At 46.6% G+C, this 26,120-nt stretch overlaps 1 protein-coding gene across 9 annotated transcripts in view; it reads left to right on the top strand.

Annotated features, from left to right (window-relative positions):
• The window catches only part of LOC135005292 (phosphatidylinositol 3,4,5-trisphosphate 3-phosphatase TPTE2-like), a 295,357-nt gene that overhangs the window by 204,840 nt on the left and 64,397 nt on the right, over window positions 1-26,120 (top strand). For all 9 annotated transcript variants that reach the window (XM_063951927.1, XM_063951919.1, XM_063951920.1 and 6 more), the window contains 3 exons: window positions 2,767-2,814; window positions 12,368-12,529; window positions 23,095-23,214. In XM_063951927.1, the coding sequence (XP_063807997.1) occupies window positions 2,767-2,814; window positions 12,368-12,529; window positions 23,095-23,214 (330 nt within the window). The remainder of the gene's footprint in view (window positions 1-2,766; window positions 2,815-12,367; window positions 12,530-23,094; window positions 23,215-26,120) is intronic.

Below are 26,120 nucleotides of genomic sequence, written 5' to 3'. Positions count from 1 at the left end.
GGCAGTGATTAGCAAAACACTGCCGACTTTTTTACAATGAATCTCGGCCGGATCTGTGTGATCCGTGCTGGGGTTCATTTTTTTTTTTGTTTTTAAATTAAACACTGTCAAATATTTAAAAAAAAATTGCGTGGGGTCCCCCCTCCTAAGCATAACCAGCCTCGGGCTCTTTGAGCCGATCCTGGTTGCCGAAATATGGGGAAAAAATTGACAGGGGTTCCCCCATATTTAAGCAACCAGCATCGGGCTCTGCGCCTGGTCCTGGTTCCAAAAATACGGGGGACAAAAAGAGTAGGGGTCCCCCGTATTTTTAAAACCAGCACCGGGCTCCACTAGCTGGACAGATAATGCCACAGCCGGGGGTCACTTTTATATAGTGCCCTGCGGCCGTGGCATCAAAAATCCAACTAGTCACCCCTGGCCGGGGTACCCTGGGGGAGTGGGGACCCCTTCAATCAAGGGGTCCCCCCCCCCCAGCCACCCAAGGGCCAGGGGTGAAGCCCGAGGCTGTCCCCCCCCATCCAATGGGCTGCGGATGGGGGGGCTGATAGCCTTTGTTGTAAAAGAAAAGATATTGTTTTTAGTAGCAGTACTACAAGTCCCAGCAAGCCTCCCCCGCATGCTGGTACTTGGAGAACCACAAGTACCAGCATGCGGCGGAAAAACGGGCCCGCTGGTACCTGTAGTACTACTACTAAAAAAATACCCAAAAAAACACAAGACACACACACCGTGAAAGTATAATTTTATTACATACATACACACATACATACATACTTACCTTATGTTCCCACGCAGGTCGGTCCTCTTCTCCAGTAGAATCCAAGGGGTACCTGTTGAAGAAATTATACTCACGAGATCCAGGGGTCCAGGGTCCTCGGGGAATCCAGGTGTAATCCACGTACTTGAAAAAAATAACAAAACGGACACCCGAGCCACGCACTAAAAGGGGACCCATGTTTGCACATGGATCCCCTTTTCCCGACTGCCAGAAACCCACTCTGACTGATGTCTAAGTGGGTTTCTTCAGCCAATCAGGGAGTGCCACGTTGTAGCACTCTCCTGATCGGCTGTGTGCTTTTGTACTGAGTGACAGGCGGCACACGGCAGTGTTACAATGTTGCGCCTATGCGCTCCATTGTAACCAATGCTGGGAACTTTCTGCTCAGCGGTGACGTCACTTTAGGTCAACCGCAGGGCAGAAAGTTCCCAGCATTGGTTACAATGGAGCGCATAGGCGCTACATTGTAACACTGCCGTGTGCCGCCTGTCACTCAGTACAGGAGCACACAGCCAATCAGGAGAGTGCTACAACGTGGCACTCCCTGATTGGCTGAAGAAACCCACTTAGACATCAGTCAGAGTGGGTTTCTGGCAGTCGGGAAAAGGGGATCCATGTGCAAACATGGGTCCCCTTTTAGTGCGTGGCTCGGGTGTCCGTTTTGTTATTTTTTTCAAGTACGTGGATTACACCTGGATTCCCCGAGGACCCTGGACCCCTGGATCTCGTGAGTATAATTTCTTCAACAGGTACCCCTTGGATTCTACTGGAGAAGAGGACCGACCTGCGTGGGAACATAAGGTAAGTATGTATGTATGTGTGTATGTATGTAATAAAATTATACTTTCACGGTGTGTGTGTCTTGTGTTTTTTTGGGTATTTTTTTAGTAGTAGTACTACAGGTACCAGCGGGCCCGTTTTTCCGCCGCATGCTGGTACTTGTGGTTCTCCAAGTACCAGCATGCGGGGGAGGCTTGCTGGGACTTGTAGTACTGCTACTAAAAACAATATCTTTTCTTTTACAACAAAGGCTATCAGCCCCCCCATCCGCAGCCCATTGGATGGGGGGGGACAGCCTCGGGCTTCACCCCTGGCCCTTGGGTGGCTGGGGGGGGGGACCCCTTGATTGAAGGGGTCCCCACTCCCCCAGGGTACCCCGGCCAGGGGTGACTAGTTGGATTTTTGATGCCACGGCCGCAGGGCACTATATAAAAGTGACCCCCGGCTGTGGCATTATCTGTCCAGCTAGTGGAGCCCGGTGCTGGTTTTAAAAATACGGGGGACCCCTACTCTTTTTGTCCCCCGTATTTTTGGAACCAGGACCAGGCGCAGAGCCCGATGCTGGTTGCTTAAATATGGGGGAACCCCTGTCAATTTTCCCCCCATATTTCTGCAACCAGGATCGGCTCAAAGAGCCCGAGGCTGGTTATGCTTAGGAGGGGGGACCCCACGCAATTTTTTTTAATAAAATAACAACTTTCCCACCCCTTCCCACTGATATACATGCACGGATCTCATGGATCCCTGCATGCCTATCCAATCACGGAAAAAAAAAGCAGGTCTGTTTTTTTTTTGCACTTTTTTACGAGTTGTAATTTTTCACGGCAGTGTTTTTTTTTTTTTTGCTTTGCACTTCTTAGTAACTTACCGAGATTCATACTTAAACAGCCGCGTTTTGACCGATGGTGTATTCATTCGTAATTTTTTTCTTGGACTTGCAAAAAATTACGAATGCCCTCATCACTGCCGTGATTATTGCTTAGTAAATTACCGAGATGACACTTTGATGAAAAAACGGCATCTCGGTCAAAATCGGGAGCTTAGTAAATTTACCCCCCTGTCGCTGATGTGTAAAAATCACTATGAAGCGATTTTTGCACATCTGCACATGTGCATATGCCGGTAAATACATTTTATAGCCGCTTTATACTGTATGGAATCTACCATACACATTTTTTTTAATGGCTTTTGTCTTGATTTTCCAGCAAGCTGAAGAAAGTGATCTCTCCATTTGTGATGTCGTTTGGATTCAGGTAGGAAATACAGATGTTCTGTGTGTTGTAAAGTTGCAGAACTCTATGAAGTGGATTCCGGATAAATTCACCAAATGATTGCACATTACAGATTTTTCCACAAAAACAAATTATTGTTCTGACAATTACTTTTTAATGGAACCTCATTGTTTAAAGGAGGAGAAAATGTATATGTTATGCTGCTAAATGAAGATTGTTTTTTAGCCGGTAGATCCTGTTTGGTTTGCTATAGATAGGAATAGTTTGTAGATTTTGGATCTCATTCAGTATGTGTCTCTATTTTTCTCAGTATTTCAACACTTATTCGATTAGCCATAAGTACCGTACTGTGAAGTGAAGGTGTGTGGGGACCCCAGGGCAGCTGACTTGTGGGGGCCTCTACCAATAAAATTGTCAAAATTATATACTGGCATTGTTAGTAAAAAGTATAATGTGTAAATACGCCCAGCACCGCAATTGTGTTAAACACACCGTAGTGCCCCCCTGCTCACAATATGCCACACAACTGCCAGTTTCCACACATATTTGAATATGCCCCATAGTAATATGTCGCATGAATGATGATTACGTTACTGACTTTATAGTAAGTAGGCTTATTTATCAAGGATATCTTACACAGGGACAACTGAAGCTATTTGTATAGTATTTTATGTGGGCTGTTGTGTTATGATGCTATGTTCACATTGGTGGTGGCAGTTGTATAATGAATAGAGTTTATCACTGTAAAAAGGTTATTCTGTTACCAGATGAACTGCCCACTTGCAACACCCATCTGCTAGTTAAAAAAAAAACCCCACCTCCCATCAATACACCACCACATCATGAATGTCCTTCATGATTAAATCCAAGTTCTATACTTTTTATTGAAAATAACATTGAAAAGACATGTATTTATTGGTCATATTTTACTATTTAAACACCTCTAAATATATTACTATTCGTCAGGAGGGGTGTACCAGAGCTGCTGAACCATATTGTGTTCTGAAATTTCTACAGTAAAATAAGTACGTTTTCATAGTAAACAAATAGTCTGGAGGAGAAAACTAAAACTTTGATGCCGAGCCAACCCTAACCAATTTGGTTCCCTAGGCAAGATTATAGGTGTAATTCAGACTGGATCGCTGCAGCCAGAGGGCACACTGCGCGTGCGCACCCCGGGAGCCCAGTGAGATGCTATCAGCATCTCACTGGCTACGATCGCCTCTGCCTGATTGACAGACAGAGGTGGTCGCGGGGCGGGAGGGGGAGTGCCAACGGCATTAGAACGCTGTTGGCGGGACGCGGTCCGGACAACGGAGGCGTGTCCGGACTGTTGGGGGGGCGGGGCGCGGAGGCTGCGTTATGTCACACGCAGTCGCCGCGACCCAGGACGCGGCGAGTAGTGGCTAGCAGTGCTCAGGAGCTGTGCTGCCAGGGAGCTACTCGTCAGGTACAAAAGCATCGCCACCTTGCGATGCTTTTGCACCTGTGCGGGGGGAGCGGGGCAGAGCCAGACATGCGGGGCGGTCCCCCATGTCTGTGAAGCTGATCGTAGATGTGCTAACTTTAGCATATCTAGGATCAGGTCTGAATTACCCCCATTGTCTAGTTGTTACTGGGGAGGGATCCGGTCAATCCTTCTTCTGGTAAATTGTGCGATATGTAGCCTATAGACTACAGTGGCTAACATCATTGCTAATGTGATGGAAAACAGGCAAAGTGCAGCAGATATATTTGATAACTCCTGTTGAACCTATGTAATACTTTCAGGGGATACTTCCATTTTAGGGGTATCTTGATTTTTCTGGTGATTTCCCGCAATATGTATATGCCCCTGGAATATATAACTGGAACATGTGAGTGACTTTATGTAGAAAACGAAGAGACAGGAACAATTCATAGCTCACACCCTGGCTGAGGCTGTGCATGGAAGGTAAAGCATACTTCCCAACATGACCCTCTCCAGGAGGTATATAATGCTCTGCTCCTGGTCTTCCCTCTAAATTTAGGATTGCCATCACCTGTGCTGAAACACCTTTCTTATCCATTAACCTGTTCAAAACAGGTGCCGACAATCTCACATTAAGAGAAAAGTCCTGGAGCAGAGCATTGTGTCCCTCCTGGAGAGGCTCATGTTGGGAGGTATGGGTAAAGAGACTTTACAGGGTACATTTTCAGCTGAACCTGGTTGGAAATGCGGGAATGTCAGGGGGTGCAGTGAGGGAAGGGGGTGGGAGGACAAAGGGTAGCTGAGGGAGGAAAAGGGGAGGAACATTTGAAGTGGGAGGTGAGAAGGTCACAGGGATGGTCCGAGGGAAGGGGCCAGCCCACAGTAACTAGCCACACATTGTAGAGGTTGGAGATGGGTACAGAGGGGAGTAGGGCCCTAGAGGCAGGTGGAGAAGGGCTATGGGGAGGGAGGAGGTGGAGCAGCCAGAAAGGGGATTATCTTTGACCTGACGCTGCCCGTATTAACTGTAGATGGCAGCCGCACTGCAGCCCATGACCCAGTGCTTTGACTGGCACCTCTTAAATATTTGGGGTTAGCATGCAGCCCCCTTGCCCCCCCTGTTCCAGCGCCTATGCAGATATATATAAATACATTATCTCAAACATCATGAGTGAATTGCTGCAGACTGCGGCACTAGCCCATATGAGTGTCTCCCCAGCCACCCACAACACTCACTATTATTACTACATTGATGTCTTCTGGTTGCCAGCCGCCACAACTCCTCTGCTCTGCATCTCTCAGTGGTGCTGCGTGATGTCATAATGTCACGCACACTGCGCCGCAATTAAAAAACAAACCATTGTTTCACTGCAGGTGCAATAAAGCTACAACTGCTATAGCAGCTGCAATAAAGCTACAGCCCATATGCCCCTAGTCTTTTCAGATGCCCCTAAGCATGTGCCTATACTGCCTATGCCTAGGGTTGGCTCTGCTTTGATGCTGTCATTGATTCTGATAATGATCAGAGCAGCGGAAACCCCAACAGCTGCACCCAGTACAACAGCTTTGAAAGTTAAGGAATGTGCATACTGTATGTCAGAAAAGCCCTGGGATATTTTGAGTTGGCAATGTTTCAAAACAAAGAAAGACAAAAAAAAATCATGTGACATTTAAATCAGCCTTTGACAACTTTCAGCAGATAACAATAACTTTAGTCTGATTTACAACTAATAACTGTGGACGAAACTCGCAGATATCTGTAAACTGTACATGTGCCATAGAAAGCAAACACCGACTGTGCATGCACCGCATCATGCGTGGAAACGCGGCTGAAGATTGGAAGAGTGGACAGATTGATCTGTCTATTGCGGACTACGCTATACGTGAAATGGTCATTTCTGTGTGGCATGAGAATGTTCCATCTTCTGGGATTGCTGTGGGAGTTCCGTAGACGTGTATGCAGAATTCCATGCTCTGCAGTGTGTAAGCAGAGATGGGACACCCATTTCAGATAGATCTTTTCCACCCAGCATGGGGTGGCTACAAGCCCAGGCACTGTTTCTGGAGGTGGATGTAAAAACAGTGGTCCAGATGGCCTTCCACACACAGACGCTTGGATAACTGGCATTGGGCCTAATTCAGACCTGATCGTAGCTAAATTTAGCAAATCTACGATCAGTCACACAGACATGCGGGGGACGCCCAGCACAGGGCTAGTCCGCACCGCATGTCAGGCCCGATCACCCCGCAGTAGTACAAAAGCATCGCATAACGGTGATGCTTTTGTACGGGAAGAGTATCTCCCTGCCAGCGCAGCTCCTGCGCGCTGGCAGGAGCTACTCGTCGCTGTGAGGGTCGCAGCGGCTGCGTGTGATGTCACGCAGCCGCAACAGCCCACCCCCCAACAGTCCAGGCACGCCTGTGTTGCCCGAACCGCGCCCCCTAAACGACGGCCAAAAGCCGCCGGCCCGCCTCCCCTCGCCCAGCGACCGGCTCTGCTTTTCAATCAGGAAGAGGCAATTGCAGGGCTTAGGCAGCCATCGGCTGTCTAGCCTGCGCCGGCGCACTGCGGCGCCGGTGCATGTGCAGTTCAGACCTGATCGGCTGCTGTGCGAAAACGCACAGCACCAATCAGGTCTGAATTATTCCCATTAGCCGAAACTAGTAAGCCGGCTTCCATGGCTGGGAGGTAGAGCAGCCAGAGATACAACTGACTCAGAATCAGGCAGCAGTCTTCCCCAGTATCTGTCTTCATTCAGGATATGACTGGATGCAGTGCTAACCTGTGCACAGGTGGATTATATAAGGAAAAACAGTCTGTTGATGTAACATTAGCTAGTGCTTAATTATAAAGTTTTATGCAAGACAAATGCTAAGCCATGGTTCCAGACCGGCCGCCACCTTCTGCTACACAGCTCTGCTGAAGCCGCGGCCCCCCTGACAAATTTATAATAAAGTGTCTGTGGGATAATTTACACCATTTACATAAAAAAACATTTTATAAATATTTTTTAAACAAAAAAAACTCCATTTAAGATGGTGCCATTAGTTATGGGCCAGTGCTCTGGACTTGCCCCCCAAGCTAAAAGTTGCCAGCCAGCCCCTGGTCTCCCATATCCAAAAATGTGATTTCCAAAATGGTTTGAGCGCATATGATATAGTGACACCTTTGCTCTTTGATGGTTCAGTGTACATAAACTTTGTTTCATGTACAAAATTATTGAAAATATTGTATAAAATTACCTTCAGGCTGTGTGTATTAGGTGTATATTAAACATAAATGCATTTTGGGTTAAGGCTTGGGTCCCATCCCCAAGATACAGTATCTTATTATGGTATGCAAATATTCCAAAATACAGAAAAATCTAAAATACTCCTGGTCCCAAAAATTTCAGATACGGGAGACTCAACCTGTATTCACAACCCATGTATCAATGTGCTCCATAGTCTATCTACTGTTTATTGGAAAGCTACTGCTCTGTCAGCTTACACTCTATTCCAGCCTGACCATGGGGGTAATTCAGACCTGATCTTATCAGCAAATTTGCATGCAGTTGGGCAAAACCATGTGCACTGCAGGTGAAGGGATGGGGGCAGATGTAACATGTGCAGAGAGAGTTAGATTTGGGTGGGTTATTTTGTTTCTGTGCAGATGCATACTGTCTGCTTTATTTTTACACTGCAATTTAGATTTCAGTTTGAACACACCCCACCCAAATCTAACTCTCTCTGCACATGTTATATCTGCCCCCCCCCCCCCGCCCTGCAGTGCACATGGGGGGATCATTCCGAGTTGTTCGCTCATTGCCGATTATTTTCGCAACGGAGCGATTATGGCAAAAATGCGCATGCGCACGGTACGCAGTGCGCATGCGTTAAGTATTTTAGCACAAAACTTAGTAGATTTACTCACGTCCAAACGAAGAATTTTCATCGTTGTAGTGATCGGAGTGTGATTGACAGGAAGTGGGTGTTTCTGGGCGGAAACTGACCGTTTTCTGGGAGTGTGCGGAAAAACGCAGGCGTGCCAGGATAAAACGCGGGAGTGTCTGGAGAAACAGGGGAGTGGCTGGCCAAACGCAGGGCGTGTTTGTGACGTCAAACCAGGAACGAAATGGGCTGAGTTGATCGCAGTGTAGGAGTAAGTCTCAAGCTACTCAGAAACTGCTAAGAGTTTTCGCTATTCTGCTAAGCTAAGATACACTCCCAGAGGGCGGCGGCCTAGCGTGTGCAATGCCTGCTAAAATCTGCTAGCGAGCGAACAACTCGGAATGACCCCCATGGGGCCTAATTCTGAGTTGATCGCAGCAACAGCTTTGTTAGCAGTTATGCAAAACCATGTGCACTGCAGGAAGGGGAAGATATAACATGTGCAGATAGAGTTAAAGGGGGTACTCACGGGAGAGATGTGTGCTGAGCGATCTTAACACAGACCGCTCAGCACACATCTCTCACCCCGCTCAGCACAGCGCGATGTGCTGAGCGAGGGGGAAAGCCGACGGGGGGCCGCTCACTTCACACAACGGTGAAGTGAGCGACCCGCTAGATTGAGCCTGCATGCAGCTCAATCTAGCATCGGCGATAGCGATGCGCGGGGCCGCGCATCGCTATCGCTGGATGGCATACACACGGCAGATCCGTGCTTAAAATCTAAGCAATCTAGCAAGGTTGCTTAGATTTTAAGCACGGATCTCTCCGTGTGTACCCCCCTTTAGATTTGGGTGGGGTGAGTTCAATCTGCAATCTAAATTGCAGTGTAAAAATAAAGCAGCCAGTATTTACCCTGCACAGAAACAAAATGACCCACCCAAATCTAACTCTCTCTGCACATGTTATATCTGCCCTACCTGCAATGCACATGGGCCCTCATTCCGAGTTGTTCGCTCGGTATTTTTCATCGCATCGCAATGAAAATCCGCTTAGTACGCATGCGCAATGTTCGCACTGCGACTGCGCCAAGTAACTTTGCTATGTAGAAAGTATTTTTACTCACGGCTTTTTCATCGCTCCGGCGAACGTAATGTGATTGACAGGAAATGGGTGTTACTGGGCGGAAACACGGCGTTTTATGGGCGTGTGGCTGAAAACGCTACCGTTTCCGGAAAAAACGCAGGAGTGGCTGGAGAAACGGTGGGAGTGCCTGGGCGAACGCTGGGTGTGTTTGTGACGTCAACCAGGAACGACAAGCACTGAACTGATCGCACAGGCAGAGTAAGTCTGGAGCTACTCTGAAACTGCTAAGTAGTTAGTAATCGCAATATTGCGAATACATCGGTCGCAATTTTAAGAAGCTAAGATTCACTCCCAGTAGGCGGCGGCTTAGCGTGTGTAACTCTGCTAAATTCGCCTTGCGACCGATCAACTCGGAATGAGGGCCATGGTTTTGCCCAACTGCTAAAAAATTTGCTGCTATGATCAGGTCTGAATTACCCCCACTATTTGTACCTCAGGTAAAACTAGGTTAAACTAGGCCAAAATTGGTTATCTTAATGAAAAGAAAATGGGCACAGAAAAAGATGGTTACATGTTTATATAATTACACAATTGTATCAGGACAGTGAGTTCAAGACGGATAAATGCAGAGAAGGAGGCGCGTTCTGATTACCTGTGCTGTTCCAGCCGCACCAAGCAACTTTCTGTCAGTGTGGGAAACATTTCCAGTGTACAAAACAGACTAAATGTAGACTTAGGTGGAGCTGTGATTTCAATAACAACATTTGAGAACAGCATTTTAAAGGACAGTGAAGTTACCAATGTTGTTTATAAATGAAGTCGCATTTACTGGCAAAGATGGAATAGCTGCCGTGGCTCATCTCAGGGGTTGGGCTCGATTTGCAAGCCGCGGCACGCCGATGTTCAGAATCCCGACAGGGTAAGGTAAGTATTGCCCCTTAACCCACCCTCCCTGCAGCCTAATGTTAACCCTCCCCGGTGGTGCCTAAACTCAACCCCCTACTCCCAGTATCCTAAACCTAACCTCCCCCCGCCGCTTACCTCTCCAGCAGGCTGGTGTCTTCTCTTTCGGAATCCCGGCTGTCAGGATTCTGGCGCCAGGATAGTGAACCGGTGTCGGCATTCTGAATAGTGTCTGGATTCCGGCGTCGGTATACCAACAGCCAGGATCCTGACCGGATCTCCATCTCAGCACACTTGTCATCACAGATCCATTCCCTGCTGTGACAAACTACCCTCTCATGGGCAGGTCCATTTCATACCAATTCTTCCTGGTAAGATATCTTCTTGTGTTATATATCTGCTGAATGAGCCAGGATCAATTATCCATCCTTCTTCCATGGACATTCTTGGGGTTATTTTTGATGAATAAGATTTACAAAGTTTTGCAGTTGTCAGCAAGAAAACACTAAATAATTGAACCCAAGTATACTGCATAATTATTACACCTGTTGGGTGCTCAGACATTTTTAGCTTATAGTATGTACACTGCCCTGGGATGTGGCCTGGAGAGAACTTGGCTGGAGAGAACACATAACGGCCTGGGGAGGACATATTCCGAGAGGACATTCGGTAAGCAATCTCTGATGAATGGGTCAATTCCCTCTGCACCAGCCCCCTCTCCATCGGCGGACAGACCAATCATGGCCGCTGATTTGGTGCACACTGACGTGCCAACTTGGATTCCTGAGGTTGTCTGCGGCCTGCTACCTGGCACCCCAATTTCACCATGCCTGTGATGCATCTGTATTGTGCTTGCCCCTGGATCCCCACAGGAGTAGATTTCCCCCCCACCATCCTGATCCACTCCTGGCTGATCTTTTAAGCGATGCAGTGTGGTGACTGCTCAAATGGACCCTGTTTCACAAGACTTGTAGCAGTTTGTTTCTAATTTGAGCAGCATAGTTGTCATCCGTTTACAGAATTTTTCTCTCTTTGTCACCTCTACATCTACTACTGTGTGATATAACATGAATTAGGGGCACTAGCGCATGATATAAGGCAAATAAAGTTGCATTACTGTGTGGTGTAATTTGAACTGGGGTTACTATTGTGTGGCCATGCCCCTTCCCAAGAGAACACACCCCTTTTTGGGCTGTGCGCCGAATTTGTGCACTGTTCCTATTTAAAATATAGGGGGTAGGAGCACTAAATTGAGGACTGCTATGACTGAGGGGTGATGGTGATAGGAAAAGGGTACAGGGTCAGAGGCGGAACTAACAGCGGTGATAGGGGGCACCAGCCAAAATCTTGCCTAGGACATCATATTGATTAGGGCTGGCTCTGCACCCAGGGTAATCCTACGTAGTGCACCCAACATGAATGTCTCATATGGGCCCTCATTCCGAGTTGTTCGCTCGCTAGCTACTTTTAGCAGCCATGCAAACGCATTGTCGCCACCCACAGGGGGAGTGTATTTTAGCTTTGCAAGTGTGCGATCGCATGTGCAGCCGAGCGGTACAAAAACATTTTGTGCAAAACAAGACCAGCCCTGTAATTACTTATCCTGTGCAATGATTCTAGCGTCGGAGGTCCCGGAATTGACGTCAGACACCCGCCCTGCAAACGCCTGGTCACGCCTGCGTTTTCCTTACCACTCCCAGAAAACGGTCAGTGGACACCCATAAATGCCCTCTTCCTGTCAATCTCCTTGCAATCGGCTGTGCGAATGGATTAGTTACTAGAAGCATTGCACAGCAACGATGCTGTTTGTACCCATACGACGCACGTGTGCATTGCGGTGCATACGCATGCGCAGTTTTGTCATTTTTTTACCTGATCGCTGCGCTGCGAAAATCGTCAGTGTGCGATCAACTCGGAATGAGCCCCATGGTACCTTTCGTGGGTGGAATATATAACCCCCGGGAAGTTATCACCCAAAATGTCTGCACCAAGACCCCAGTATGCTTATTGTGCTCTCTAGGTTTAGTTGTTCTCTATCATTTCTGTATGTTTTGCAACCCACTGTAATTCTAATGCCTTAGTACAATGTACATGTTTTTTTAATGTATATAAAGCGACTTTGAGTCCTGAGGGAGAAAAGCGTTGTATAAATAAAATTATTATTATTGACAGTAAGTGTTTAGGAATCATCTGTCACTGTTGTCATGGGATCGGGCATATGCTGCTGTATTCTGAGTATTCCTTTACTTGTCCTTGTTTTTATTCCAGAGCATTTGGGATTCTCCTCATCATTGTGGATTTTGTATTTGTAATTGTGGATCTGTCTGTAATGGACAAGAGCAAACAGACAGGAGAGATCATTTCTGGCATTTCATTATCTATTTCCCTCTTCTTCCTGATTGATGTTCTGCTACGGATCTTTGTGGAGGGGTACGTGACATAGGCCACATAACTGGAATGATATGTTAAATGTATAAAGCAAAGCACTATTACAGTGAGATGTATGTATAATGTAACTTTTAATCCCTAACAGTTTATAAGCATATGCTAAATCCACATAATATAAAAAGGAAAAAAAATAAAAATTGTTTATATATATTGTGCACTTTTGGCTCTGGTCATGTGACCTTAGAACTAATGGCAAACTCATTCCAGTGGGACCAAGTAGTGGGCCTAATTCAGATCTGATCGCAGCAGCAAATTGTTAGCTAATGGGAAAAACCATGCTGCTGCGAGCAGATCTGAATTTGGCCCAGTGTTTAGGGCCCCATACACTGCAGCGACATGTCTGACCCTCATGTCGCATAAGATTTCCCTTGAACCGCCCGGCAGCCTCCGGGCAGCAGTATGTCATAAGATACATCGTATGCGGACCTTTTGCATACAATGTATCTTATGCGATTCCAGCCATGCCTGCGGGATCCGACATATCACGAGTGCAGCACTAACGACCTAGGGGCTCCGATCCGGTGCTCACGGAACTGCGCATCGGATCGGATGTAAAACACATCAATTTGCCACTTTTCATCCGATTTATCGGCCCGAAAGGTCGAAATCGGATGAAATTGGGCATTATCGTTGTAGTGTATTGGGCCCTTTTCTTTATCTTTTTGTGAATGTAGAGTTTCTGATAAAGAAGAACAGTCCCCCAAGCCCCTTTTCTTTTACCACTACAGGCTTTCCCACAACGAGCTTATCAGTTCCTTTACACGTCACTACCACCTCTATGCAGACAACGCTCAAATTAACTTCTCTTCGCTGGGCTCTCTCTTTCTGTCCCACTCCTTGTGACCTCCTGGCAGTTAGCTGTATCATCCTGAATGGCACAATGCTTCCTGAAATTCAGTATTTCTAATACTGACTTAATTGTCTTTTCCACAACCAAAGACCCTTAAACTGACCCCCTCTCAGTCTCGCACGCTCCTCCATCCAACAAGTCCATTGACACAGCCCTTTCCTAATTCCCCCACAGGCCCTTACTCACCCTGGAAGTTACTTAAACTGTCATTCATGTGGTCATCATTTCGGACTTCAGTTACTGTTCCTATGTGGCCTTACTCCCACCTTACCACTCTCCAGTCTATCCTCAGCACTTCTGCCCACCCCATTTTCCGCCCTCATCAATCTTCCCCTCATCTCACTCCACTGCCTCCCTATGACACTCAGAATTACATTTAAACTGACCTCTGTCACCTTCAAAACTCTCACGCTCTTCCCTACTACTCCAGACTCATTTCCTCACATACTCTGCGCCTCTCTCTTCACTCTTCTAAGGATTGTTGCCTCACTTGTTCATTCTAGCTTACCACCCCTTCTCCTAATTCTGCAGACTCTGCTCTCCTCTGTCTTCTTCTCTTCATCGTGTCCACCTGTATAGCTTGTACAAGCAGGGCCCTCTACCCTTTATCTCCTCTACATACTGATGCTAAATGCACACTGTAATTATGCATCTATGTAAATGTATAAACTGTTTGTATTAGTCGGCACTTACAGTACATTTCTTGCTGTCAGTTTTGTCCCTTTGTACTGCCCTACGGAACCCTTGTCTATAACAGATAATTCCAGTAATAAAAAACATCAGAATTTAATCTCAAATAAACCGAGTGAGAAGGGAGATGGTGAGGATACTGTGGAAAAACATTTGGACCCATGTCACCCAGTTTAATGTTGTGTAATAAAACTGAATAATGAATATAGTAGTAGATAGTGAGGTTAGGGAGCAGGGATAGCTAAGAATAGGGCACGAATCACACTACAAAGTGCACAGAGTTCCGGTAATAGTTTGTGTGGTGCACATAGAAGACAAGGGGCCTGATCCATAGTGTTAGGCGCCGAGGGTCCGCTCGTCAGTGCGGCCGGCGCCTAGCAACGGGGACGCCACTGTCGGATCGTGTTCCCCGTTGCTGGGTCTAAGTTTATATCATCACTGGTTTCCTGGCTGTGTAGCATGCAGCTGCACGGCATGTTGTAATTATCACTCATCTGTTTCCCTGGCCATGCAGCTGCATGGCATTTAATCCAATCAGCCTCCAAACAGCTGATTGGAAGACTCTCTGTTAAAAGCACTCCCAGGACTCCTCACAGACGCCGGTGATAGCTTCCTGTTTGCCTGATTTTGCTGCAGAGAGAGTTCCCAGTCCCGGTCTGTTCGTTTGTTCCTGTTCTCAGTGATCCAGTACTCGGAAGTTACCATCTGTTCCTGGAGTCTGACCGAGCACCTTTAACATCTGGTGGTGTTCGTGAGTCGCGGCGCAGCCGTGTGTTGCGGCTTGTCCGCTACTATTTATTATTGTGTTTATTTTGAGTTCTGGTGCTTTGCGGAGGATTCCGCTTCCACAAGATCCACTCTGGTGTCCAGCGGTGCCGGATAGGAGTGTCGGATCCGTGGATCCTTGGTTGTCCTTTTCCCTGGCGGCTAGTCTGCACATACCTTTTGATTTAGTTAAGTTAGCTTGTAACCCCTGGCTTGGTTGCTTAGTCAGAGGGCCCCTTGTTATCTCCCTGTCTCGGACTTCCCCTTGTCTCCCATTAAGACCTGCGGGGGCATCGGGGTTGGGCAGACATAATCCGCCCTTCGAACGCGGCTGCCATGGGCTCAAGCAACCATAGTCTCGCAGGGGATTTCTGATAACACGGGCGAGACAACGGAGTTAGGGCGCCAGGGGTTACTAGGCTCTCCAGCTCCCACAACCTGTATTTCATTCCTGTACTCAGATCTCTGCCATAAGATCTTCTCCAGTCTGGAGTACAGGAATCGTAACATTATCACCGGCCAGACAAAAGAAAAAATTTCAACAGGAGTTAATTTTTTCACTTATCCAGTAGGGAGAATTTTGTCGGCCTCATGAATCCCACCGGTGTTGGGCCAAATCCTGGCCAGTTTTTGGTTAGTCAGATTCAGGAACTTACCCAGATGGTTCAGGATCTGTCCCTCCGGGTGAGCTCACAGGAAGATCTGTTACGGACTTCCCCGAGGGTCATCCCTGAACCAAAAATGCATCTGCCTGACCGTTTTTCTGGGGATAGAAAACAGTTTTTTAATTTTAAAGAGTCTTGTAAACTGTATTTTCGTTTAAGACCAGTTTCCTCAGGTACGGAGGCTCAGCGGGTTGGAATTATAATTTCTCTGCTTCAGGGGGATCCTCAGACCTGGGCTTTTGGTTTAAAGACAGACGATCCGGCCTTATCGTCTGTAGACGCTTTTTTGAAATCTTTAGGGCTATTGTATGACGACCCTGATAGAGAGGCATCCGCAGAAAGTCAGTTGCGTGCTCTAAGACAGGGTAGGAATCCTGCAGAGAATTATTGTACGGAGTTTCGCCGTTGGTCGAACGACTGTGGCTGGAATGATCCTGCCCTGCGCAGTCAGTTTCGCCTCGGCTTATCTGAATCTATAAAAGACAGCCTCCTTCAGTATCCCGCTCCTGAGAACCTTGATAAACTCATGGAGCTCTCTATTAAAATAGATCGTCGGCTCAGAGAGCGGAGGACTGAGAAAGGGGCATCTGTAGTTTCTTTTCCCTGTGTTTCTTCCGTTCCGATAGACATGGAGGAGCCTATGCAGATTGGTCTCTCCAAATTGTCTCCGGAAGAAAGAACCAGGAGGCAAAATTCTGGTCTGTGTTTGTACTGCGGAGGTAAGGGACATTTTGCCCGTAGTTGCCCAAACAAGTCGGGAAACTTCCTGACCAAGTGAATAGTGAGGGGGTTCACTTTGGTCTACAGCTCATCTCCTCAAATAATTCACTATTGGTTCCTGCTAAAGTTTCTTATGACAGCCTCTGTTCCTCGGTCTCTGCTTTTGTGGACAGTGGAGCTGCAGGAAACTTTATGGACTTAACATGGGCCAAGGCCTTAGGTATTCCTCAGTTAACCTTAAGTAGGTGTATCACCATGCATGGTTTAGATGGGAGTCCCTTATCCAATGGGGTTATTTCTCTATGTACACCTCCTGTTTTGCTCTCGGTGGGAGCTCTACATTCTGAAAAGATTGAGTTTTTTCTTACCCATTGTCCAGCAGTTCCTGTGGTTCTGGGTCACCCTTGGCTGGCCTTTCATAATCCCATCATAGATTGGCAGTCTGGGGAGATTCTACAATGGAGTACCATCTGTGATAAAGAATGTATTACACTTCCTATCCGAGTAGCTGCTGCCAGGCCCGCACATATTCCTGGAGAGTACCAAGATTTTTTGGATGTGTTTTCCAAGGGCAATGCGGATATTTTGCCTCCCCATAGGCCTTATGATTGTACCATAGAGTTAATTCCTGGTGCCACGTTGCCTAAAGGAAGGTTATATGCATTGTCTGGTCCTGAAACTGTGGCCATGAATGAGTATGTGAAAGAAAGTCTTGAGAAAGGGTTTATCAGGCCATCTAAATCCCCTTTAAGTGCAGGTTTTTTCTTCGTAGAGAAGAAGGATGGTTCCCTCAGACCCTGCATTGACTTTCGAGCCCTGAATAAAATCTCAGTAAAGAATACTTACCCTCTGCCTCTGATCTCTGTCCTCTTTGATCAGCTACGTTCGGCTGTTATTTTTTCCAAGATTGACCTGAGAGGAGCATATAATCTCATTAGAATCAGATCGGGGGATGAGTGGAAAACGGCATTCAGTACTCAATCAGGTCACTATGAGTATCTGGTCATGCCTTTCGGCCTATCTAACGCTCCGGCAGTCTTTCAGGATCTCATTAATGATGTGCTCCGTGAGTTTCTGGGAAGATTCGTTGTGGTCTATTTAGACGACATTTTGATTTATTCTGACTCTATAGAACAACATGTTACCCAGGTGCGTCAGGTACTTAAGAAATTACGTGAAAATCACTTGTATGCCAAACCGGAGAAGTGTGACTTTCACGTCACGGAGGTATCCTTTTTAGGGTACATTATTTCCCCTCGGGGATTCCGAATGGAACCTAAGAAGCTCCAAGCCATCCTGAGTTGGGCGCAACCCACCAACTTAAAAGCAATTCAGCGCTTTTTAGGGTTTGCGAACTACTACAGAAGGTTTATTCACTCTTTCTCTGACATAGTTGCTCCCATTGTGGCACTCACTAAGAAGGGAGCAGATCCTACCAATTGGTCATGTGAAGCTAAAGTATCTTTTCAGGCCTTGAAACAAGCCTTTGTCTCAGCCCCTGTCCTTAGACATCCCAACCCAGAATTGCCTTTCATCGTTGAGGTAGATGCCTCGGAGGTTGGTGTAGGGGCTATCCTTTCTCAGAAGGATCCAGATTCCCTTGAGTTACATCCTTGTGCCTTTATGTCCAGGAAATTCTCATCTGCTGAATCCAACTACGATGTTGGTAATCGGGAGTTGCTGGCTATTAAATGGGCTTTTGAGGAGTGGAGACATTGGCTTGAAGGAGCGACCCATACCATTTCTGTTTTGACAGATCACAAAAATCTTCAATACATTGAATCAGCTAAGCGACTGAATGCCCGACAGGCTCGTTGGGCTTTATTTTTCACTCGTTTCAAATTCATTATCACCTTCAGACCTGGTTCCAAGAATACCAAGGCAGATGCCCTCTCACGCAGTTTTCTTCCCGCTCAAGACAACAGTCCTGTTACTCTCATACTTCCGCCTTCAGTCATTCAGGCAGGTCTCACACAGGATGTTTTTTCTCAATTGAAGCTGCTTCAACATCAAGCTCCGGGAAATACTCCTGCTGGTCGTCTTTTTGTTCCTGAGTTTTTGAGAGCAACTGTTTTGGAGGAATTTCATGATAGCAAAGTTGCAGGGCATCTGGGAGTCGCTAAAACTTTTGAATTGGTATCCCGCGCAGTGTGGTGGCCTGGTCTTTCTAAAGACATTAAAGAGTTTGTTTTTTCGTGTCAGGTCTGTGCACAGCATAAAGTTCCCCGTTCTTTGCCTATTGGTCAACTTATGCCATTGAATGTTCCTCTTAGACCATGGTCGCATATCTCCATGGATTTTGTGGTGGATCTCCCTCTGTCAGCTGGATGCACAGTCATATGGGTGGTAGTGGACCGTTTTAGTAAGATGGCTCATTTTATTGGTCTTCCCCGATTGCCATCTGCCCAGGGATTGGCAGTCTTGTTCCTCCGTCATGTTTTCAGACTCCATGGGTTACCCACTGATATTGTTTCTGACAGGGGTCCACAATTCATTGCACAGTTTTGGAAGTCTTTTTGTGCTTCGTTAAAAATGAAATTATCATTAACCTCCGGTTATCATCCACAATCAAATGGACAGACTGAGCGAGTGAACCAATCCTTAAAACAATATTTGCGTTTGTACTCGGCCAAACTCCAAAATGACTGGTCTGAGTTTCTTCCATTGGCAGAGTTTGCTTATAATAATGCCTGTCATTCCTCTACCAATGTGTCTCCATTTTTTGCAGTTTTTGGTTTCCACCCCAGAGCTAATTCATTTTTCCAACATTCCTCTGTCTCCTCTCTGGCCCTGACCTCTCATCTTAAACTTATTTGGAAAAAAGTGCACATAGCTCTCAGAAAAGCAGCTTTCAAGGAAAAAGATTTTTCGGACAGGTTCCGGCGGCCGTGCACTTTTAGAGTAGGAGACAGGGTGTGGCTGTCGACTCGCAATATCAAACTTCGACAAACCTCAGCCAGATTGGGTCCTAGATTTATTGGACCATTTCTCATTATCAAAAAAGTCAATCCAGTTGCTTTCCGGTTACAGCTACCAAAAACGTTACGAATCGGAAATACCTTCCATTGCTCTTTGCTCAAACCATATGTTTCATCTAGCAGATTTCCTCGTAAAAAACCTCAGGGGAGATCACCAGTTAATGTACAGGGTCAGCAGGAGTTCGTGGTTGAGAAGGTTCTCGATTCCAAGCTGTCCCGGGGTCGGCTTTATTTTTTGGTGCATTGGACAGGTTATGGTCCTGAGGAAAGGTCGTGGGTCCTAGATAAGGACCTTCATGCCCCAAGGCTCAAAAGGGCATTTTTTCAAGAATTTCCTCAGAAACCCGGATTTAGGGGTTCCTTGACCCCTCCTCAAGGGGGGGGTACTGTTAGGCGCCGAGGGTCCGCTCGTCAGTGCGGCCGGCGCCTAGCAACGGGGACGCCACTGTCGGATCGTGTTCCCCGTTGCTGGGTCTAAGTTTATATCATCACTGGTTTCCTGGCTGTGTAGCATGCAGCTGCACGGCATGTTGTAATTATCACTCATCTGTTTCCCTGGCCATGCAGCTGCATGGCATTTAATCCAATCAGCCTCCAAACAGCTGATTGGAAGACTCTCTGTTAAAAGCACTCCCAGGACTCCTCACAGACGCCGGTGATAGCTTCCTGTTTGCCTGATTTTGCTGCAGAGAGAGTTCCCAGTCCCGGTCTGTTCGTTTGTTCCTGTTCTCAGTGATCCAGTACTCGGAAGTTACCATCTGTTCCTGGAGTCTGACCGAGCACCTTTAACATCTGGTGGTGTTCGTGAGTCGCGGCGCAGCCGTGTGTTGCGGCTTGTCCGCTACTATTTATTATTGTGTTTATTTTGAGTTCTGGTGCTTTGCGGAGGATTCCGCTTCCACAAGATCCACTCTGGTGTCCAGCGGTGCCGGATAGGAGTGTCGGATCCGTGGATCCTTGGTTGTCCTTTTCCCTGGCGGCTAGTCTGCACATACCTTTTGATTTAGTTAAGTTAGCTTGTAACCCCTGGCTTGGTTGCTTAGTCAGAGGGCCCCTTGTTATCTCCCTGTCTCGGACTTCCCCTTGTCTCCCATTAAGACCTGCGGGGGCATCGGGGTTGGGCAGACATAATCCGCCCTTCGAACGCGGCTGCCATGGGCTCAAGCAACCATAGTCTCGCAGGGGATTTCTGATAACACGGGCGAGACAACGGAGTTAGGGCGCCAGGGGTTACTAGGCTCTCCAGCTCCCACAACCTGTATTTCATTCCTGTACTCAGATCTCTGCCATAAGATCTTCTCCAGTCTGGAGTACAGGAATCGTAACACATAGTTGTCCCTGATAGTTTGTGTACAGCTATGATGGTGGGAGGGGTTTGGTATGATTTGCCGGCGCATGGGATGCCGAATGTCAGTCTATCGACATCAGCATCCCGAGCGGTGGAATGCCGGCAGGGGGCGAACGCAACTAAGCCCCTTGCGGGCTCGGCGGCGAGCTTTGTTCGCCACAGGTTCTATTCTCCCTCTATGGGTAGAGGGGGAATCACCTACCTTGCCGGTATACCGCTGGCGATATGGTGCCCCCGTTGAGATCCCGGCTTCTGTATTGTGACCGCCGGGATCCCGATGATCGGTATGCTAACCACATACTGGTAGGAGAACTGGGCATATGCAGAACCCGTTCCGAAAGGTTCCTGTGTGTCACAACTGAGGGCCTGAGCTGACGGGAGGCAGCCTCAGTTGTAGGGGCTGAGATGTACCGGAACCTGGGAGGTTGTATCAGACCCCTGGACATGTAAGTAACATGAATAATAACTGCCCGAAGGCGTGACCACGACAACTTGGATAAAAGTCAATGATGTTTATTATGACAACTCCGCAACACAGCAGCAGTAAAAGAAAACGTAAAAGTCAGCAAAGAATAAATACAGTTCCTGGGTACTACAGGATGGCAGGAGCCACAGGGCACTGGTAGTGTGAGATAGTTCTATAATCTTCTAGATGGAAAGTCCTTACCAGGCCCGACTGTAGCAATGGAGATAACCCAGGATTGTGCCAGCTGGTGTTCCAGGAAAAGCTGGGTTGCTGAAGATAAAACGGCTGCTGTGGATACTGGCTGGAACCAGACTGTTGTTAGCACGGAGTGGATACTGGCTGGAACCAGTTAAATAATAAATGAACTTGGGAGCGATGAAATATGAACTGAAATGTAGAACTTGAGAGCGGAGAAATAATAATACCGGTGGAGAGTGGTAAAGTGTAGAAAGGACACCGGCCCTTTAAGAGAAGCTGTACTCTGCTGGAAGCTGAGCTGGAAGCAGGTAATGTTGTAGCTGGAAACAGATGAATCCACAATGGATTGGAGAGTCAGGCTACACCGCAGGTGGAATGCTGGTGCGGGTCTCTATGGTGGAAGTCTTGAGACAGGAGCTGGAACCTGGAAGACAATCACAGGAGAGAGACAAACAGGAACTAGGTTTGACAACCAAAGCACTGACGCCTTCCTTGCTCAGGCACAGTGTATTTATACCTGCAGCAAGGAAGGGATTGGCTAGGCAATTATGCAGATTATCAATACTGAGAACAGATTGGTGGAAATGATCAGCTGACAGAATCCAAGATGGCTGCGCCCATGCAGACACTTGGAGGGAAGTTTGGTTTGTAATCCATGTGGTAATGAAAACAGTAATGGCGGCGCCGGCCACCGGAGACAGGAGGCGCCAGGCTGACAGATGCACATCCAACCACGAGGACACAGCGGAGGCCGCGGCTGACGTAATCGCCACTCAGACACTCTGCATGCAGAAGAGCAGGGACGGCGGCGGAGGCCGCGGGAGACGCCATGCCAGGTGTAATATGGCGTTTACTGTGACAGCGTCCCAGAGTGACAGGAGAGGATACAGGAATGTACACATCAGGATAACAGATGGGATCCGGTCCTGGAGCGCTGAGCCAGCCTTAGGAGGCATCTGATGGGTAAGAAATGGCGTCCAGATACCCGGATCGTGACACTGTGTCATTGATCACAGTGCCCCCAAGTGAGGGCAGGGGCTTCCTAGGGGACCGTTTTACAAAACCGGGGCGTTTCGCCCCCCTCCTTTTTATAAGCGTGCCCGGGCCAGAGTCTGTGACCTCCGATTCAGATTTCCTGCCCCCGGCAGAGGAGTATCGGCAGCCAAAGCTTGGGCTTACTCAGATGACCGATGTCTGGAACTCTGAATGCAGCACCCGGATCTATGATGCCAGAAGGAGCGTCTTCTTTCTCAATATGCCTCCTGCGTCCTTCTGCAGTAGCATATTAGTTGTACAGTATTGCACCGTACAACTGTGAATCAGGCCCAAAGAAGTCACAGTTGTCTATAATTATATTATAGAAAAAAAGATTTTTAAATGTAATTGGCTTGGGCGTGAACTGCTTCCGTATTCCCCTATTATTTGTGCATTACAAGGTAGCACTCTATGATATATATACATATGTAATCCATTTAAATATAAAAAAAAACACAGCCACATGTTGTGTATACAAATCCACTATTTATATTTCAGTAATAACATGATAATAATAATATTAGCAATAACAGAATGGAAACATTGGAATGGGAGAGAGTAGTGTTCATGGACAGAAAGCTGGTAGAACAACATATGAATTATTGAGATGTTGAGCCAAAGATATAGTGACTTGTTTCCATGTCCTCATGTTTCCTTATTGTGCCCGGCGCTCCACGCTCCTGTAGCAGGCTGCCACCTGTGCTTCGATCTCTGACACGTCAGCTCCCCATTGTCCAGTGCACTCTTCTCTTTCTCCACCTTTTCAGCATTGATATAATCTCCTAAACCTTAATTAATAAATCAACTTTTTGTTCTATTATTTTTCTTTCAGATTTCGGAAATACTTTAGTTCCAAGTTAAATATTTTTGATGCTGCTATTGTTGTCATTACGCTAATCGTGACTCTAGTGTACGCATTTACTGACTTCAGTGGCGCAACCACTATTCCAAGGTAAATATTCCAATGTAATAATTATTCCAAGGTAGAGACAATATTACCCGCTGGTGCTTACATGTATATGAGTTATAGTCACTTTCCTTTTATAGACACATGAAGTAGGTAAATCCCTCCTGTGGCTCCTTCACCCAGGGACAATAAGCACATGGAGATATGGGGCAGGATGTAATCAAGTCTGAGCTTGGCAGCCGTGCGGGATGCTGGCCGAACTCGAACGTTTTTTTAAAGGGGCCATCATTTACATGGCTAAACCATGCCTTGTGAATGATTGCTCCTTTAAAAAAACTTCTGAGTTCGGTCGGCATCCCGAACAGCCACCAAACATGGACTTCATTACATTCCGGCCATGGTTCGTCTTATTTCCTCCTCCTTTTTTCCAGTTCCCACTTTCATGCATTCACCAATCATATGGCAAGTACTGTACTTGGCTTAAAGGAAATAGGAGAAATGCAAACTCAGTGTAATCTTCTGAGTGGTGACGTGAACTCTAACCGGTGGAGGTGTGCTGTAGAACCAGGGAAGATCTCGGGACTCCATGGGACTCGCACATCATGCTCTTTAGAATTGGTTTCCAACAGTTCTGAAAGCACTGCCGGTAATTGTTTCAATTCTGCCACATTCGGATTCCACGTGCAATCATATGTTTTCATTGTGTTGAAGAAACTTTTTATCCATGTTTTTATTGATGCTTGTTTGTTAATTAAAAGGAGATTACACGATGTTTGCATTTCTCCTATTTCCTTTGCGCCATATACTTGCGATATGATTGGTGAATGCATGAAAATGCGGGGACACCCTTTAGGGTGATTGACCCGCAGCTTAATATTAGCGCACCATAGGTTACTGATAACCTCACTGTTGCATAATTCCAAGGTAAATATTCCTATATAACCAATATTCCAAGGTAAATATTCCTATATAACCAATACTCTAAGGTATATATTCCTATATAACCAATATTCCAAGGTAAAAATTCCTATCTAACCAATATTCCAAGGTAAATATTCCTATATAAACAGTGGCGGATTTTATCTATGGATTGCAGGACTGCAGCCCCCCCAGGTAAAATCTGCCACCTCAGTTCAGTGTCAGTGAAGCCAGGTGCAGTCTGTGACTGCACTGGGACTGGCAGTGACTTCCTATTGGAAGTCCTACCTATCAATCACAGACACTACAGTCTGTTTGGAGGTGTTTCCACCTTCCAGGACTGCCAGACCGGGCTGTGATTAGCAGAGAGCATGTTTCCTGTAGGATGCCACTCCTTGCCCGATCGTCACCCCTAGCCGACTTCTATCGGCTGCAACCACTGCAGTCCTTAGAAGCCGGGGGTTTGCGCATGCGCAGACCAGCCGCCACTGGTGCACACATGCCGGTCCCGGCACCTGCCAGATCCATTGGGCACCTGCCAAATCCTGCCAGATCCGGTTGGCGGGCTGACTGTCTCCTTTCATTCCTCTCCGTGCAAGCTCTGGTAGCGGCAGTGCCACTACCACAGTCAGATAGAAGCTGCCTCTGTATATAACCAATATTCTAAGGTAAATACTCCAATATAACCAATATTCCAATGTAAAGTGTTTTCAACTAGACATAGTACCAAAAATCTTCCTCATCTTGTTTTTAGCTTATATGCCAACAATGGAGGTCATTTACGAAGTGAAAACCAATTAGCTTTGGTCTTACTGTTCTCTTTGATGCATTCCAGATTACTGTAAGAATATTATAGATTGCAGTGCATATCAAACCCGCAGGAACTGGCATGATTCCTGTGAGTTAACCCACTGATTTATAACAGCAATAATTTAAATCACAAAAACAACCTGTTTTTTCCTTTTAAATTATTGTTACTTTAAATCTACCAGCTAAATTGTCAGAATCGAGCCAGTTCCTGCTGCTTGCAGGCTATTACATACTGTAAGGGCCCAAGTGTGCTTTGTAAATGACCTCTGATGTATGAAGTTTGAATAGTCGCTTCCCACCTGCAATGGATTTCTGCGCTTTTTGCACCATGTACGTAATACCTATGCCCTATGCACATGCCTTCCCAAGGGGGAGTTTTTATCAGACCTTTTAAAAAGGACAAGTGGAGGTGTTTCCTGTGTTATTAGTAAACATCAGTAAGCATGTCAACACCCCAGGGGAAAAAACATGACATAGGCAAGCAGTAAGAGAAAAGGGGTCAAGAGCATGTCAAATGATGAGCAGGGTCAGCTGGGTGGTAAGGCAAGTGACCTTTGGAAGGCGAGTGGCAGTTGGGTGGATGGTGGAGGTGGTGGGGGAGAGAGAGATGACACTTCAAGGAAGAGAACTGTCTTTACACAATCGCAAGCAAGATTTGCGCATGTCTCTCGTCCTTTGTAGAAATGAAGCTGCTTCGGGTACCATCATTCATCATCTAGTTGCCCCTGGTTCCACCATCATGTCCAAAAAATAGTCAGCATATCGGAATATCGGAAAATGGCCTGGCTTACACTATACCCCCTTGTTGGTGAACCATTAGGAAAATTCTGTTGATCCAATTACTGGTGCCAACACCCAAAGAATCATAACCTACCGGGCTCACGTCAAAAATCAAATAATCTGAAATATGAAAGGTACATCTGAAAATTTGGTTGCGCAATATGAACAAAAAAAAATTAGTTTGAATGCGTGATATTCATCATCATTTTCATTTGACTTTAATGTGTTAAATGTGTTTGAAAATGTATTTTCCCTTTGGTTTAAACGTGTGCTTATCTTTGAAAGCTGTTGAAAAATGGTTGAATAAAAAACAGTTTTCCCTGGGGTGTTGACATACTTTACTAATAGTGTTGCCCATAGCAACCAATCACATTTTAGCTATATTTTTGTAGAATGTACTAGATAAATGATAGAATCTGATTAGTTGCTATGAGCCACACCTC

This window comes from Pseudophryne corroboree, chromosome 2 (genome assembly GCF_028390025.1).
Source record: "Pseudophryne corroboree isolate aPseCor3 chromosome 2, aPseCor3.hap2, whole genome shotgun sequence".
Classification (NCBI taxonomy): domain Eukaryota; kingdom Metazoa; phylum Chordata; class Amphibia; order Anura; family Myobatrachidae; genus Pseudophryne; species Pseudophryne corroboree.
This window is presented reverse-complemented; position numbering and strand designations above follow the sequence as displayed.